Source organism: Phoenix dactylifera, chromosome 3, assembly GCF_009389715.1.
Source record: "Phoenix dactylifera cultivar Barhee BC4 chromosome 3, palm_55x_up_171113_PBpolish2nd_filt_p, whole genome shotgun sequence".
Taxonomy (NCBI): Eukaryota; Viridiplantae; Streptophyta; class Magnoliopsida; order Arecales; family Arecaceae; genus Phoenix; species Phoenix dactylifera.
The window spans coordinates 10,042,282-10,060,179 of NC_052394.1; the positions used below are offsets into that span (position 1 = coordinate 10,042,282).

At 39.2% G+C, this 17,898-nt stretch overlaps 1 protein-coding gene across 2 annotated transcripts; it reads left to right on the forward strand.

Annotated features, from left to right (window-relative positions):
* Nucleotides 1-2,207: 2,207 nt before the first annotated feature.
* LOC103722119 (lysine-specific demethylase JMJ25) lies at nt 2,208-16,610 on the forward strand. Of its 2 annotated transcripts, XM_008812560.4 has the most exons (14): nt 2,208-2,602; nt 2,839-3,386; nt 3,486-3,628; nt 3,716-3,815; nt 3,932-4,064; nt 4,182-4,236; nt 4,350-5,079; nt 6,641-6,970; nt 11,602-12,027; nt 12,131-12,203; nt 12,440-12,525; nt 15,775-15,894; nt 15,993-16,063; nt 16,323-16,610. In XM_008812560.4, exons 2-14 carry the CDS (start codon nt 2,877-2,879, stop codon nt 16,420-16,422), a joined length of 2,877 nt encoding a protein of 958 aa, XP_008810782.2. In that variant the 5' UTR covers nt 2,208-2,602; nt 2,839-2,876; the 3' UTR covers nt 16,423-16,610. The 2 variants fall into 2 exon arrangements, with proteins under 2 accessions (XP_008810782.2, XP_017701907.2); XM_017846418.3 differs by lacking the exon at nt 2,208-2,602 and having other exon boundaries at nt 2,633-3,386.
* Nucleotides 16,611-17,898: the final 1,288 nt, after the last annotated feature.

Sequence of the window (17,898 nt, forward strand, 5' to 3'; positions counted from 1 at the left end):
AAACAACTAAATCATTCTACTTGGTATAATCATACATAAATGATTGGAAAGAGGCTTATAGAGATATATAACTTTTCAAATACTCCTAAAATGAAATGGTTGACCTTGATCCCAATAAAGATGCAATTTGAGCCTAGATTTTTAACAAAATTACCGAGAGACTTTATCAACATGTTAAGGCTATTATCTTTAATAATTCAATTTCTTGCTTCTATCTTAAAAGAGAAAAATTTGAGTTTAGTTGATCATAGGTCAGGCCTGAGCTTAGAAAATATTAAATTTTAAATAGGCCTAGCTTGAAGCCGACTAAAAATAAATATAGTTTAGACTTGAGGCTTCACCCATGATCAGTTCTAATGCCACACCATCACTAAAATAAAATTTCATTATGATGCATAAATTTGGAAAAGATTTAGCTTTGGCAACAACTATTCGCTCATGTTTTTGCCACTTACAGCCCTACCTTCCATTAAATGGTCTCAATCACCCTCACGGCCTCACCCTAACAAAAATAATGGCTATGTTCTACAAAACATAAGCTCAACATGACAAGCTGACCACCTTAAGCCAAGTTATTTTGAGTGTGTATAAGCAACATTCGTTTTATTAGAAATGTAAAAAATAAGTAGCATACCCATAAAATTTACGCTACTTGTATTCGAACCTATTTAAAATCCTACAAATTGAACCGTCACAAATTCAATTAAAAATTTGCTAAAATTTTAAATACATCCCATCAAAAAAGAATAAATCCATCGGATACCTGAATCTATCCGATTAATTTTTATTTAGATCAAATTATTCAAGTCAAATCGGGTACACAACCTGAAATTAAAAAAAAAAGAATAATATCAAGTAAAAATAGGTATAAATAATTTAGCAAAATAATCTAAATATAAATGACTTCTGTAGCTTAGGAAAAAGTTAGATGTTTTTGAGATTTAGCATTCAACTCCCCTTACACAATATATATTGTTGTGGGATGGGGTTCCCAGTTTAGTCCCACATCGGCTAATCAGCGGAAAGGTCTGTGCCTTATAATGAGGAGGTGTAAAACCTTTCCTCCAGAGAGCCCTTTTGTGGGGCAAAACCGTGAAGGAGGGGCGGCAGCCGCTGGGCCGGTTCACCCGATCCCTGGAGCGGGCCCTGACGGGGACAAAACCGTGCGGGGGGGCGGCAGCCGCTGGGCCGGTTCACCCGATCCCCAAAGCGGACAATACCTCTGGAAGGGACGCGGATACTTTCCCTGCTCGGCCGGTGTGCGGGCTGGTGTCGGGGTGCAAATCCCGCATCAGATGGCGCTAGAGGAAGGGCCCCGGCCACACACAGACCTTCCCCCTGGGGGGGCTGTGTTGCGGGATGGGGTTCCCAGTTTAGTCCCACATCGGCTAATCAGCGGAAAGGTCTGTGCCTTATAATGAGGAGGTGTAAAATCTTTCCTCCAGAGGGCCCTTTTGTGGGGCAAAACCGTGAAGGGGAGGCGGCAGCCGCTGGGCCGGTTCACCCGATCCCCAAAGCATAAAATACCTCTGGAAGGGACGCGGATGCTTTCCCTGCTCGGCCGGTGTGCGGGCTGGTGTCGGGGTGCAAATCCCGCATCATATATATATATATATATATATATATATATATATATATATATATATATATATATATATATATATAATATGATAAATTCTAAATTCTAACGGATTTTAATTTTTAATTTCAAATCCATCACTAACTCTGTAGAATTTTGCTAAATGAATCTTATTTAAAATTTTGGGATGGAGTGGATATATATATATCTGGCAGGCATCGCTACGTGTCACACACACCATCATCTAACAAAAATAAATAGCTAGATACGTTCAGCATTGCCAAATATTGTAGTCTTCCAAAGTCAACATCAGATCGCCGGGCCCCATCCGCAACACATTAGATCGTCCAATCGTTACATTCTCCCACAGATAACCCAGGCTCCCAGTGGGACCATCTCTACCCTGAACGGCCCAGATACACTGATCCCCCACGCTGCGGTACATTACCAGTCGCAGCGAACCATTCCACCAGGAACGAGCCCCTACAATCCCGAAACTACCCCTATCCCGCTGCAGCCTCCATCCTCTAACTACCAGGAAAAATAGGGCCATTATAGTAAATTCGGCAAGCGAGTTACAGAACCTGGGGTCGCTGGCGCTCCTTCCCTTCGCGTACTATTACTCCCACAGCATGGAGACCACCGCGGAGAAACCCAGCGGCCCGCGACCGCTCCGAGACTTCTTATTCCACCCCCTTTCCTACTCTTACTCAATTTACAACAACGGCGATACCACCAACTCCGACCACTCTTCAAATTCCTCCCACTTTATACTCTCTTTTCTCCGTCTCCCCACTCTTATAATTCTCCCCCCCCCCTTTCCGTCGTCTCCCCGCTCTTCGTCGCCGCCGCAGCCGAGGACGACGACAAGAAAATCGATCTCCCAAAACGCTTGCTTTCTCATCCTCTCTCTTCGTCGATTCTTCGATCTCTTCTTGTTTTCCTCTTGTGATCGCACTTAATTCATCGTGAAGTCCCTCGACTTGGTGCATTGATCTCCGTTGTGGAATTTCGCGAGCTAGGGTTAGGGTTTTGCTTTCTGTTTCCCGTTTGATTCTTTACTTTTTGTGAGTTTTGTTATTCCGATTTTGCACGGTTTGATTTTTTTAATTTCTTTTTAATTTTTTGTGGGTATTTATGAATGCTTTAAGGTGGAACTCATGATCCCTGGGGATGGTTGGCTAATTTGGTTGCCTGGTTGCTTGTTATTTCTTGGATGATGGGATGAGTTAGTAGTGGTTTTTGCTGCTATTTTTTAGGATAGTGGAGCATCGGAGGCCGACAGGTGGAGGGAGCTATGGAGGACAATGTGGGGATACCGGAGGATCTGAGGTGCAAGAGGTCGGACGGGAAGCAGTGGCGCTGCAGCGCGCTGTCGATGCCAGATAAAACCGTGTGTGAGAAGCACTACATCCAGGCAAAGAAGAGGGCGGCGAACTCTGCTCTGAGGGCCAGCCTGAAGAAGGCCAAGAGGAAGTCTCTTGAGGATGCGGATGTCTACTTGGAGAGCAAGCATGCAGGGAGGGAGGTCTCGAGGTCCATGTCTCCCATGAATGCTGGCAGTGGGGAGTTTTCTGGTTCGGGAGGTTCTATGAAGAAGTACAAGGAGAGGGTGCCCAAAGGTCAGGCCTTGTACTCGGCCGAGACGATGGCAGTGAGGGGTTTTTCCACTCGTGGTGGTTCTTTGAGACTCAATGAGGAGCTGCAGAGAGATACCCATCAGTCCGAGGAGAATCGCTTCAGGTCTATATACAACACCCCTCCATCAAGTAAGGAGGCGAAGAACTTCAGCGGGATTGGTCCAGGGGTGGGTTTGTGTTCATCTCATAATGTGTAAACTAATAATTAATTGATTAACCTGGATGTTGCACGTTTAGTTTATTGTTCTTTGTTCTTTCTATTGTAGGAGTACTCAGGGAAAAGTTCTGATTCATCTGGTGGGGCTGAGGGGCTAACTTGCCATCAGTGCAGGAGGAATGACGGGGCAGATGTGGTCTGGTGTACTAGTTGTGATCGAAGAGGATACTGTGATAACTGCATTTCAAGATGGTATTAAATATTCCTGCCATGTGTTAGGAGTTGTAGTAGTTTCGTTGATGGAAAATCAGCTGACTGATTATGAACTAATATTGTTAGGTATGCTGAGATTCCAATGGAGGACATTCGAAGGGTTTGCCCAGCATGTCGTGGTATTTGCAATTGCAAAGTTTGCTTGCGTGGAGATAATTTAATTAAGGTATTTTGCCTCTCACTTGAAATGTTATCTAGGTTCTCGCTTACTACTCCCTTTTACTGTTAAAACTGGGATTCATGCAACAAAAATAGGCTCATATCTGTTATCTGTGCTTTCAGGCTAAGATACAGGAAATTGCTTCAGTTGACAAGTTGAGATATCTTCACACCCTTTTGGCTTTTGTACTTCCTGCGCTTAAACAGATTTATGCTGAGCAGTGCGTCGAAATAGGGGTGGAGACAAGAGTATATGGTATATTAATTTCCCATTGTTATCTTGGCATGTTGTTTTGTGATTGATACTTAATGTTGTCAGTTTGTTTTTCATTTTTCTCACGACTATGATATGCCATATGCTTTTTTAAATCAGGACCAAAAGTAGATATTCCGAGGGCAAATATAAATGCAGATGAGCAGATGTGCTGGTACTGTTCCCCGCACTAATGCTATTTTCTATGCTTTTTGTCTTATAAAGTACTGTTTCCATCTTCAATCATCATTTGGTGAGCACTAAATTCATAACAACATGTTTATGCAGCGATTTCTGCAAAATACCTATTTTTGATTATCATCGACATTGTACAAAATGTTTATATGATCTTTGTCTCACCTGTTGCCGGGATCTCCGGCGAGCATCTCTGGTTACCGTGAGAGGAGAGTCCACAGATTGTCGGGTTTCTGAGAGAAGCAAAGATGCTGTTGCTCCAAATAAGGATAAATCTCAGCTACAGTCAGAAGACAAGAATCCAATTGATTTTGCATATCTATTTCCTAAGTGGAAAGCCAACAGCGATGGCAGCATCCCATGCGGACCGGATGAGGTCGGCGGCTGTGCTTCCTCAAAATTAATTTTAAGGCGTATTTTCAAAATTAACTGGGTCGCGAAGCTGCTTAAAAATGCCGAGGAAATGGTTAATGGGTGTAAAGTATCTGATCCAGGCAGTACAGATGAATGTCTTTCGTGTATGGGGAGCAAGACTTCTCAGTCGAGTACGTCAAGTGAGTCGCTTCTCCGCCAGTGCTCGAACAGATATGATAGTAGCCTCTGTTACCATCCTGTTTTGGAGGATTTGAAACGGGAGGGTATTGCCCATTTTCATAAACACTGGGCCAAGGGTGAACCGGTTATTGTTAAGCATGTATTTGAGCATTCACTGGCTTCAAGCTGGGACCCATTGAGTATCTGGAGAGGGATTCAAGAGACAACAGATGAGAGACAGAATGAGAACATAATCGTGAAGGTTGTGGATTGCTTAAACCACTCAGAGGTAAGTTTATTGAGTGACCATACTTGATTATCATTTTTTGTGCGCTTAAGAAAAGATCATGCCAGCTCTGTTGTGCTTAAAATTGCTAAACTTTGCCATCTTTTTGGCTTAAGTTTGGAAGTGGAATAAGATAACCTGGAGTAAATGGGCTAACTGACACCCACTCTTCTTGACTCCGGAGTAAATTACTTCACCATGTTGTGTACCAACTTTTTTGAAATTCCTGTTTTGCCCTTCTGGAAATTGGTTTAACCTGAGTCCTCCAGTCATTTTTTGGTTCAAAAAGGGTGGAATGACTCGGTTAGATGACTCTTACTGCACCTTATTCCACTTCCAAATGCAACCTCAGTGTATATTACCATAGCTTTGTGGTCGATCCGCCATGTTAACCTGCTGGAACTCACTAATCTCCACAATACCTACAAGTTTGTCATCCATGCCAAAGTTTCATATAGCTGTTTGAAAAAATATTTCTGCTTTGCCTTTGCATTAAGACGTCATCGGACATCCTTTTGACTAGTGCAAATGCTAGATTGCTGTAACTGTCAAACAGGAATAACCTTATTCCTTACCTTGTCCATAATTTTTTAGTGCACTTGTTGGTTCTGACTACCTTTTCATGCTTTTGCACCTGGGCATGTGACTGCACTTAGATAAAAGGTGCTGCTACATACCTGATTTCTAGGGTCTTGAAGAGTTGGGCGCTAGGAATGCTTCTAGATAAGGGAGATCTCCCTTTTCTCTACCCACATGGGGTATTTACCCCAATACAACACAAGAAGGCACGAGAGGTGCTGACAAGTGCTTTATTTAAGAGGCTTTGTCCAAGGATCTTCATTCGTACCATCACATGTTTGCTAATCTTTCAATTGTAACGGATTTATATTACTTTTAGAGATCTCCTATGTATGTGAAAATTTCTACAGAAAAGTTAGGCTATAAACATAACCATGGAGCCTTATCCCGATTACTAGGGATTGGCTCGTTAAGAAAGATAGAGTCTTCTATTAAATTATATTAGGCAAAAGATGCCTTTAAGATGCTATGAATGTCAACGACCTTAAGTAGCCTAATTGATGAAGCAATGTTACCAAGGTGGTTCCTAAGCAATGTTACCAAGGTGGTTCCTTAACATTCATAATGGAGCTTGACATTGTTGCTGCTTAAACTATTTATAAACTTAATAGATACAACAGATAAATCAGAACTGTATTTCCTCTAGAGGTATTATGTGATACAGCTTACATTGGCCTGTGATGCGCTTTGAGGAAAAATGGATCATCTGTGGTGTGTGGTGAGATCACAAAAGATACCGCGAGATGCAATTTCAATTCTTATGATGGCCCAGGTTCAAAGAAGCTCAACTACATCAATTGCGAATCTGAAAAATACAACTTGCATAACAGTGCAATTGAGATCTATATGACATTTAAATTTTAATCTTTTGTCTTGTCAATGCATTCATTTTATGTAATGCATCTGAAATACAAATTCTTTTTACTTGGTATCAGTTAGGCTATATGAACGTGACCTAATGATCTGTGGCATCAAATTCTGACAGGTTGATATTGAACTAAATCAATTCATCAAAGGGTATTCAGAGGGACGCAAGCATGAAGATGGTTGCCCACAGATGTTGAAATTAAAGGACTGGCCGCCTCCTAGTACCCTGGAAGAGTTTTTATTGTGCCACAGACCTGAATTTCTTGTTAATTTCCCATTAGTTGAGTTCATTCATTCCAAGTGGGGAATTCTAAATCTGGCTGCTAAGCTGCCGCATGATACCCTGCAAAATGAAGTAGCACCTAAGCTATTTATTGCTTATGGGACGCATGAAGAGCTTGGTAGAGGTGATTCTGTGGCCAATCTTCAGATTAATATGGTTGACCTGGTAGGTTTCTAAATGTTCCTTTTGTTGGCTTGCTCTACAAGTAATTGCATACTACATTTTATAGTATCATAATTTTTATTGTATCTGCACCTTTAAACATTCTGGAAATATATGCTAAACTAAATCTTGGGATTTTCAATCTAATATTCTGGTCAACAGAATGACATTAAAATATACTGATGGCTGAAACTTGGCTGCCCTATGTGCTATCTTTTGGGTGTCTCCCTTAGGTCATTCAAGGATGGATGTGATTTCTTTCATTGGCAAGCATTGGATATTTGTTTTTAATCTGTTTTGCTTCCTGATGTTTAATTTGGGTCAGTAAACTATCAAAAAAGAAAAGAAAAAAAAAATTCTTGCCATTTCTATTATAAGACCTTTTTTCTCATTTTTCCTGGGTTTTTTCTGGCCAAATTTTGTAGCTGCTCCTCTTGCTTGCCTTTGTAGGTCCTCCAACGAATGTTATTTTTCCCAATATGACAATGAGTCCCATTGAAATGGTCTTCATTTGGGTTCTGGTAGAGGGGTTTTTTGCTGTTCTGATGGATATTTGCTGTTTGAAGCATGCTTCTCTTCCTACCTCAGGACTTTGGAGTGCTCTTTGAGCATTATAAAATTTCTTCTTTCCTCTCTTCATTTTTCATCTGTTTTGTTTCTTTAAATGTTTTGCTCACTTTGCACTTTTGAGTTTACCATGAGTTGTTTTTTGCCATTATATCTTTGTACATCAATTAGGCCTCATAGCCGATAAATCTCACATTACATGATACTGCAAAAATCTTAGCATAAAACAAGTTGCTTCTTTAAAAAGGAAAAAAAGCAGCCTAATTCATATACACTGGCGAAGTTCATTAAATAACCTGCTTTGAGGCATGCCTGTGTTATGCCTATTTTATGTTTATTTTAATTAATACAGGTTTGTATTATTGGAGGAGATTGTTAGTCTTCTTCTTCTGCTTCTTCTTCTTGTTATTCTGTTTTCTGATAACTTTTGTTGATTATCTGAATGATGTTAATTTTGTCTTGAATAAAGTTCTGGTTGAACCAAAGAAAGAATCAATCTAATTCATGTTTGTGAATTTAAAGATTAAGATGCCAAGTTGGGTAAGGTCTTATTATAGTTCTTTTGACTTACCATGGATATTGCTCCCTGCTCGTCCATTAAAGGAGCCTCAGGTTGTAATCTCATATTATCTTTGAACTGCATATAGCATCATAGGTAGAATGCAACTTATAATACCACTATGAGTGGCAAGAGATTGAATGCTCTCTTCAAAAGTATCCACAATTTACAACTGTAAACTAATTATAAAATTGAAATAAGTAACATAAGGAGTTGTGAACAATATGGCAGAAAGTATTCAGAAGCGCCTGCTATCTTCTCTTTGCCAAGCCGATCTTTAACAACCAAGGACTACTGTGCCGGTACCGGGCTCTGGACCAGTTGCCCGACAGCACGGGTCGGTACGGCCCTATGTCGTGCTGTGCCGTGCCAGGCCTATACCAACACAATAGAAGAGGCGGGGAGAGGAAGAATGGAAGAGAGGAAAAGAGAAAAGGGGGAGGCCGACAGAGAGCCGGCGGAGGTTGGGGAGCCGCCGCGTGGAGGAGGCGGAGGAGGGGCTCAGAGAGGGCCCCTTTATGAAAAAATTAAGTGAAATTGGCAATAGGTTTGCTGACTTTCAGTTAAAAATTTCAAAAATAAAAAGGACCCCTCCGAGCCCATGTTTCGAATGAAACAGAGGACCGGAGGTGGAGCTTCTCTTTCACCTTCTCCGTGCTGCGGCTCCCTGGCCTCTACCTTCCTATCTCTTCCTTGCTCTCCCTCTCCCTCCCTCCCCCGCTCTCTCTCTCTCTCTCTTTTTCTCTTTTTCCTTCTCCTTCTCCCCTTCCATCGCTGGTTTTCGTTTTCGTTGCCGGAATTGTCCCGGTCCATCGCTGGTACGGCTTGAGACCCCCGAACCGGGTGGTTCGGGACGGTTCCGCCAACCATGTTGATAACAGTTCTTCAATGACGAGCTTTTTTTTCAGATTTTATAGTTTTGCTTGATAGGCTTCCAGAAAATCTTTATCAAACAAGACAACATGCCTTTACTCTAATTGAGCAAACTCTTGATATGACCAGTAAACACTTCTCATTAACTTGTTTCTTGTAGGCATCCTGCAATTTTAAAAAAATTTCTTACATTAATTTGTTTTATTTAATATTAGATTAGATTTAGATCAGCACTTGTCATTTAAAACCTAAAATTAGTTTCAGATTAGAGAGAAGATATATGTTAACTAGGCGGCCAAAATACTTAACTCTCCAAATCTTGAATCCAGGATCATAAAGTCAAATTTGGAACTAAACAAAGAAAACATCTACACAAGATCTTGGGAAACCCCCCATTTTTTCCCTGTTTAACTTTAACCAATTAGTTGGCCAGCTGATAGCTGATCCAACTTGGGTTGCCAGTTATGCAAAGTCCATCAGAACCATGTATAAGCTCCATGTAAATAAGCCAAGCCTTATGCAAAACGTGCTACCAACTGTGTTCTGACAGGCATTATACTATTGGGTCCTAAAAAGCCTGCCAACATTCTGCCCCTTAATTCATGAATTCAAACATGAATGCCTGTACAAAAAATTAAGCTTGGGAAAGCTGCATAACTGGAAAGCACATTCTTGCAAATATTTACCTTAAAATAGGTAAGAGCAGGTTGATGATGTCATCCATTGCCGAAATAAATAATCTTCAGCCCGCTCCTTTTTAAATGCTAGTGTTCTGTTAAGTTTATGAAATGGTGAACTCCTCTATATAGCCTTTCCTTTGGTTCTTATTTATTCTCTTAGCCATAGAGCCAAAAAGCAAGATGACCAAAATTTGAATGGTATCCTTTTTTGGGACAGATCAATAAATCATCTATCTATTGGATGGCATTTGGAAGACCCTAAAGCACATAGTTGCGCAATTTCCAATGAGAGAGGATCTGCGGTTCTGGGCATCAACCTATTTGCTGGACCACCCCTATTTTAGAACATCTGTAAGAATACCCTTCCAAACTATAAGATCCTAGAAATCTATGATACTATATAAATCATCTAATTCGACAAACACTCAAAATTCAAGAATCTAGACGTCCTTATGAATCTCCTCATTCTGTCCACCCTCGACTACAAGCTAGACAATTCTGTCTTTGACTTCTACAAGTCCCTCCTTTTAAAGGAGCCCTCATCACAGGTCAGCTTTTAGGAGCTGGGGCTATTCCACTGGCTGGTGCCATGGTTCCTGAAGCTGAGCTTCTTGCAGCCTAGCAGTGGATCTCACAATTCTCAGGCTGCAGGTGACTTGATATTGGCTTGAAGAAGCCTCCCCAATGGTGGTATCCTGGATGAATGGGGATTCTCCATGTCTGGGGACATCTGCTCGACATCAAATGTCTTCTGAGGTTGCATGGATTTGACGAAAACTATTTCAGGGAGGGCAACCAGCTGACTGACTAGATTGTGAATCACATCTTGATCACTGCTGATTGACTGGTCTTCTGGAAGGACCAGTTCCTTATGGATCTTTGCCATTTATATGGAGGTGATACCCATAGGCTGGGCTATATTAGAATATAATATGGGCATATAACCTCATCATCACCGGGAAAAAAAGGTGTCCGCATCCTTTAATTTGGATGTGACTTTCTCTAGACTTTGTAATTGCAAGAGGTTTGGGCCAGTTGTTCTGAAGATAATGTCAAACAAACAAGAATGATGACCACAAAGTACAAAATAACATTTGACTGACTTTTCTATATTTCTTTCTTGAAAGGACATCTAGCTTCCTTTACCATTTCCCTATCCACAGCAGGTTCTGTCTAATTCATAGTTGAGGAATTTCTATAAGTAACACGGACAAAATATGCATGCATATGATGCTGGCTAGAACGTATCTATTGGGATGTTTCAGTTGGGAACTTTGAGCTAATCTACGGCAACTAAGCTTTAATGCTGAGAAGGATTTTCCGCGTACCTATGAGATAGCATCATTGAACAAAACATCTGCATAGTAAGTTGTGAACACTTAGAAAAACTTAGTAGGAAATATGCATCAAATAAGACAGCATTTGCGTACAGGAATTTGGATTTCTCAAATTTTTCTACATGGTCGTTGCCAAAATTTGCTCTTCAAAAGTGGGGTTGGTGTATTGATGAGGAGACAATATGCCTGCAAACTAGATTGCGAGTGTGGAACAAAAAATGTGCAGAAGGATGCTGTCATTTTCTATTTCTTTTACCACTTCTACATGCTTAGATATAGAAGCTGGTGAACCTCAGGTTCCATTTTTTCAGAAAATAGCAGGTTCTATATAAATTGAATTTCTTTCGTATTAAAGAGAAAAAAGGAATGATAGCATAAATTTGCATTCCTTTATTCAGTGTTTTTTATTAACATATCTGCTTTGGATCTTCATATATTCTTACACATAAGGACATAAACAATGCATGAAAGCAAAGAATTATTCTCTGAAATAACAACTACAGCAACTACATTGAGGCTTCTTTTTATGGTTCATTTTTTGTTGTTTCCATTTTATATGTGAATGGCATTTAAGAAACTAAATGATTAACACTTTTTGATGTTTCCTAAATTATTTAGGTTTATCTATTGATGCACACTGCTGAAGTGAACAATCAAACTTTTAAGAAGTCTGAGATGGATATAAGCGAAAAAAGGTCACGTGGGAATACCAATATAGCCCATTCTAATATGAGTTTAAATGAAAGGACAGCACCACTTGATCTGACACATAGAGAACATGGTAAAGAAATGGAATGTGGTTCAGGCTTGAAATTCAAAGAAGACAATGCTATGGAAAATCTAGACCGGAATCCTGAAATAGCTTCATTAGAAAAGAAGGAACTTGATTCATCCCACTCAGCCAGGGAAGTTGTGGATATCCCAGAAAAAGCTAGTGCTGGAGCTATTTGGGATGTTTTCCTCAGGCAGGATGTTCCAAAGCTGAATGAGTATTTGAAAGTTCATGGGAAGGAATTTACATTTGCTAATCAGCCAGCTAATTCGGTAAACTTGGTTTTTCTTCATTGACTGTTGTACTGAGTTCATATAGAATTATAGATGTTTTTTACTAATTAATTTTTATTTTGATAATTATTTTGGATGGCAGGTCATGCATCCTGTTTATGATCAAACTGTATTCCTCAATGACAAACACAAAAGAATTCTGAAGGAGGAATATGGTAAGTGGAATATATGCATATTTTCCCATTATCATGCTGAGAAGGCATACGGTTTTCAGAAGTATATCTGGCTTAAGTAACAAATTATGTCGATGAAGAAACAATGTTTTTTTCCTGTTTCTTTTGGGTTTATATCAGTCTGTAAGTTTAGTATTAAGGATGATATTAATGGGCGAAGGGGATAACTCTTATGTTTTTTATGTTTATAATTTAACTTCAAATTTTTATGACCACAGGAATAGAGCCATGGACATTTAAACAGCATGTTGGAGAGGCTGTTTTTATCCCCGCTGGATGTCCTTTTCAAGTTAGGAATCTACAGGTGAGCTACAACTACTGATACCTTTAAATATCTGAATTGCTCAGTTAAAAGATTTTTTTTAATATAAAATATCTGTTAAATAAAGCTCTGAAATTCTCTGAAGGGCTGATTCAAACATTTTAAGTATTCTCAAATTGCCCTGAAATGCATAAATTAAATTCAAGTATTTTAGAGGACACGGATGCACTTGTTAGTGTTTTTTATTGGTAGACTATTGTACATTAGTAGGGATAATATGGGCTTTATCAGGGGGATGAAGAAGTTTATCAGAAGACCTGTTTGTCTATGTATGTTCTCTGTCACATACCTAATGCCAAATCTAGAGATCTGTTTTATCTTTTATTTTTTCCTTTCGAAAATCAATTAGCTACAATTTTTTAGAAATATAAAAGAGTTAAACTCATTCTAGACCAGAAGTCTCATTCTTCATTTCTGTTTATGATTATTTAGTGCAAACGATTAGCTACTTGTCCTAGGATATCTTAGCTTTTGAGAGTTAAAACTTAACACTGTCATCTAGATGTTCCAAAATAACCTAGGCACATTTGGATCAACCTGATGCCTAGGCAATGCAGAGGTTCAAACTAGTCCCTCTTTGATATTGTGCCAATTAATTCATTGGAACCTTGGTTATGTGTGCATGCATGTGCTTGCTTGATGTAGACCATAGGCCAAAGTGTGTGATGGGTGCTAAAGATGCACTTCTCATCATTGACTTGCGCTACAGTGTGAACCTTTATTTGTTTAGCGCACTTTGCATCCACAAGGGCTTGCCCTACTGTCTATGTTTTGGCCTTAACATGAAGAATGTGCAAGATAATGGCATTTTATTTTCCCTGCTTGGATCTTGTAGGATTTGATTGTCACCAAGTTGATCGCAAGTCAACTTCAAGTTGGCTTAGTGCTGATTCTGTTGCACCTTTCCTGGATAGCATTTTAGCATGAACTCTGTTGTGAGTTGCACGAATGTTAGTCAATCTGCATGTGTGAGTTGCCATGCTTCACATGGGAGCATGAACTTGCACCAATTAGGTTTGGTTGAGTTGCATAGCAAGTGTCCTCCTTGAACATGTACAGGATACTTACTAGTGCCCTTTTGTACATATTGAGCATGTCTCCAGGACACATTGGCCGCATGTAGCTATGACAATGCAAGCTCATCTCAAATCTTACATGGCGGGCATGTTAGTCCAAGCTAATGCCTGGCTACAGATGCTTTCATCTTGAGGGCTACCAAGTCACCCCATGTGATGCATGGTCACCATGATCCACCGCCCTGAGGGTTTGTGTCATGTAATGGTGACCCATATATTCCTACATGTTTCCATCTGTTTCTCAGTGACTGGGAGTCTGACAGTTGTCCTGGGCCCATATATTCCTACATGTTTCCATCTGTTACAGGTCCTCGGGCTTAGCAATTTAAAGAGAATCAGGGGTTCTGCCTTTTATTTTCTTATTTGCAAGAAACTCAACTTCCTAAACCCAGTAGAATCTATCCTTAGCTGGCAAACTCCCAATCCGTAACTCCTTGAACCTAGCTAGGCAACTAATCTCCATATTGATCTAATCTTATTCGTTTTCCTCATCTTGCCTCCCCTTATTAGGAGTTTACATCCTTATATACAGATTGGGTAACTTTGGAGCCAAATATGTCCGTAATCCTTATGATGTTGGGCCCACTTATTATTTGCATTTATTACACACCTAAGTTGAGAACTGCAGTAACGTCTCTTGAAAGGAGTTAAAGTTATGATGGATCTTATGGACATCTATTTCCATAAGTTAAAACTTTTGAAGAGTTTCATCCCATGAAAAACACCTCTCACCAAGATGATGAAATCTATATTAATACTTGTTGGTAAAAAATTGTGCATTCTGATGTAAGCATGAACCTGCCTCATATATTTTCGACCATATTGGCTGCATGCTAGTACTGTAGCCCTTGAAATCTCTTAGGTTGTGTGAGAGAGAGATGAGTTTGAAAGGACAAAGCACCTGAGATCACAAGGATTGGAGGGTTAGCACAGAACTTTCTGCAAGGGAGAGGGGAGAACATAATATATATATATATATATATATATATATATATATATATATTGCCAGACACCTCCCCTGAACTTTTGCAGCTCTGGTATATTCTTTCAAAAACTTCATATTACTTGGGACTGCATTATAATGATCTTTCATGAGTTCAAACATCATGGAAGCTTTAATAAGTGGATGAAATGTTCATGGACAATATTAGAAATGGATAGAGTTGATTATCAGTTGGGAGCTTCCGCATTGATGTGGGATATCAAAATCCATTTTGGAAATGGATAGAATTGATTATTGGTTGGGAACTTGCTAACATGGAGACCAAACTTTATTCTGGCTATGGAGTGTTGTAGTTTAGTTTTTAGTGTTGCTTTTGGTTTGAAAATGGCACTTTCATTTCTTGTCTATTCAATCTGATTATATTGTCAGAAATGCATCTGATTTTATTGCACAACTACAAGCAGAAATCTCTCCAGCTTCATGAACTTTGTTGTAGCTATAATATTGAGCTACTAATGGTACTTTGATCCCGATCACAGAAGCCATCTGCTTTGAACAAACCTGACTAAGCAGCGATAGGGTTGAGAAGAGATATTGCATGCTTTCAAATATTTGAAATATATAAATTTAGTTTAAATCAAGGTTTGCTATATTGATATTAGACCCTCTACCAGTACCATGCTATTATAGTGTCATTATACTTGGTACAGGAGCCAGGTCGGTATACCGAGTGTTGGTTCAATACCATTGTATAGTATAGTATGGTTGGTACGCACTGGTACCGACCAGTACAATAAACCTTAGTTTAAAAACTCATTTCTCATGCATGAACTGAAAATCAATCAATGTAATATCTGTATATGCACAAATGTGACAACACCATGTATTTATTAGTGCTGATGTCATTTTTAAGGTGAGAGGGAGGGACAACAAGCAAGTCTTCTTATTTTCATGAGCACACATGCTCTGGTGGATTATTTGGTGGGTCAGACATGGACGGGCTGATTAGCTCTATATCAAACCAGGGGATTATTTTATGAACTTTCAGTAGTGGCAATCCAAATTTTGATTTTTATTCATTTGACCATCAAATTGCCTGAAAGAATCTATAATAATTCTGATTTGCAAGCATATAATTAGTCTTTATCATGACCTGATTATTTAACCACATCAGTTGTCGCCATATTCACCCTTTTCCTCTTTGAATCTCAGTCTTCTGTACAATTGGCTCTTGATTTTTTATCTCCTGAGAGCTTAGGGGAGTCTGCTCGCATGGCTCAAGAGATCCGTTGCCTTCCAAATGACCATGATGCGAAACTTAAGATGTTGGAGGTTATGGCAAATTGATGTTCTTGAAGTTTGTTTATGCTTTTTTTTTTGGCAATTATTTCTCCTGCAGCTTAACATGTTCATTATGAAATTTTCCACAGGTGGGGAAGATATCTCTATATGCTGCCAGTTCAGCCATCAGGGAAGTCCAGAAGATAACTCTTGACCCAAAGTATATCAACCACTTCTTTAGCTTTTCTTCTCTCTTTCCTGTTCAGACTTCCAGTTTCTGCATTACTTGTTTGAAAAAAATTATTTAAAAGTTTAATTATAGTTCCATTTGGATGCGCATTGTCTTGTGCTAATTATGATTCCAGCTTGGCTTGTCCTGCTTTAAATAAACAGCACACTTTTTTTTGTCTGGAACTTTTATTGACTGAGGTATCTTTGTTGATTATCTGTAGACTAACTATTATTTGCTGCTCTTTCAGGCTCAGCCTCGGCATCAAATTTGAGGACCCTAACCTAACTGCAATGGTTTCTGAGAATTTAGAAAGAATGGCTAAACGAAGGCAAACCGTCTGTACTTAAACTGAGGGAGAGGTGTCCCACGAAGCTTCTGTTTATCTATAAAATTTCTTATTCATTTCAACAATGTATATAACTTGTGGATGTGTTATATGATATATATAAAAAATAACTCGTACTCCTTATATATTGATGGTAGCCTCAAAACTTACGCAAGGTGCATGTTTCATATAATGGCAATTTCTTTTCTAGTGTTTAGTTTTGTTGAACGTCTGACATGTGGAATGCACATGAGAGATGGTGTGGATGACTGTGACTCCCTGATTTAATCTGGCGAAGGCCTTCAGGATTTATAGTAAAATAGATTTCGAGAAACAAAGTGTAATCAGATCCGAGCAAAATATTTGGTCCTCCAAAAACATATGAATTAATTAGGCTTTATGCATTTGATGGAGGCAGCAAGATCATCCAGGCTCAGGTCATGCACCCATTTGCCCATTCTGACCTGTTTGATTTGTTCATCAGCTCCATGAGGTTGGGCAGTTTGGACCAGCATGGCTAATATTTTGATTTGTTCATTTGGCTTGCGCTGTGAATCGAGCTCCCAGGAGGCTGAAGATCTATGTTGCCACAGATTTGGGGCAGCAACCTTACGATATGATTCTACGTTCTGATATTTTGTTCGTCTGATTGGGCCATCAAAGCTCGCAATTGATGTAATCTTACAGTCTTTGCAGCATTTTGCCTTGTGATAATGCTGATGAAGTTGTAAGCGGCGAGGGATGGCTGCAAGTTATGCGGCTTTTATGGGCTTTAAATGGTGCAGTGGAATTTTTTGATGTAAACAACGAGGAAGGCAACATAAATCTGATGTAAATATACGTTAATACATGGGAAGAAATTAAAGGAACCCAATATAAAAAGTAATTGCAGGTAAGTTGTGAATTGAAAATATAGGCGGTAACTATTCGAATTGTATTAGGTTTTGGGTTGAAGTAGGGTTAAATAGAATAAAGATCTTTTACAGCACCTATTGAGCTTCAGAATAGGTGTATCAGAAACTAATTTCTATTTATTTTTTGATTTAAATCAAACTAAACTATTTCATGCTGGAGCAATCTGTTCCAGAGTATAGAGAAATAGGAATAAGTTAATCCATTTAGTATGGGTTAACTTACTTTGCAGCCAAATACTGCATAAAATGGCACACACTTGTACATACATCAAGCAAAGATGTTCAAGTCGAATCATTATCAAACGTGGTGAATGTCCATGTTTTATATAAAATAAAGATAATGACTCGTGGCGTCGCTTTATTTTTTTGAGAATAATCATAAAATTTAAACCCAAAATCTAGACCTAAATAGAGAGGTGCTTCCATAGGGTACAACATGCTTTGTGGCCAATGGGACTTGGTAAAAAAAAATATTATCAAGCTACCTTATTTACATGTTTTTGTAGTATAAATATAAGGCCAGTTGAATTGGGTTTCTTCAGCGGGCTTTTACTTTGCATTAGAAAAGCTGAGCTTGTAAATAG

Bases quoted from the DNA above. Each gene is read 5' to 3' on its own strand.
- LOC103722119 (XM_008812560.4), top strand. From the start codon at position 2,877: ATGGAGGACAATGTGGGGATACCGGAGGATCTGAGGTGCAAGAGGTCG. The intron at 4,065-4,181 runs GTATATTAATTT...TTTTTAAATCAG, and splicing joins GGTGGAGACAAGAGTATATG to GACCAAAAGTAGATATTCCG. The intron at 5,080-6,640 runs GTAAGTTTATTG...AAATTCTGACAG, and splicing joins ATTGCTTAAACCACTCAGAG to GTTGATATTGAACTAAATCA.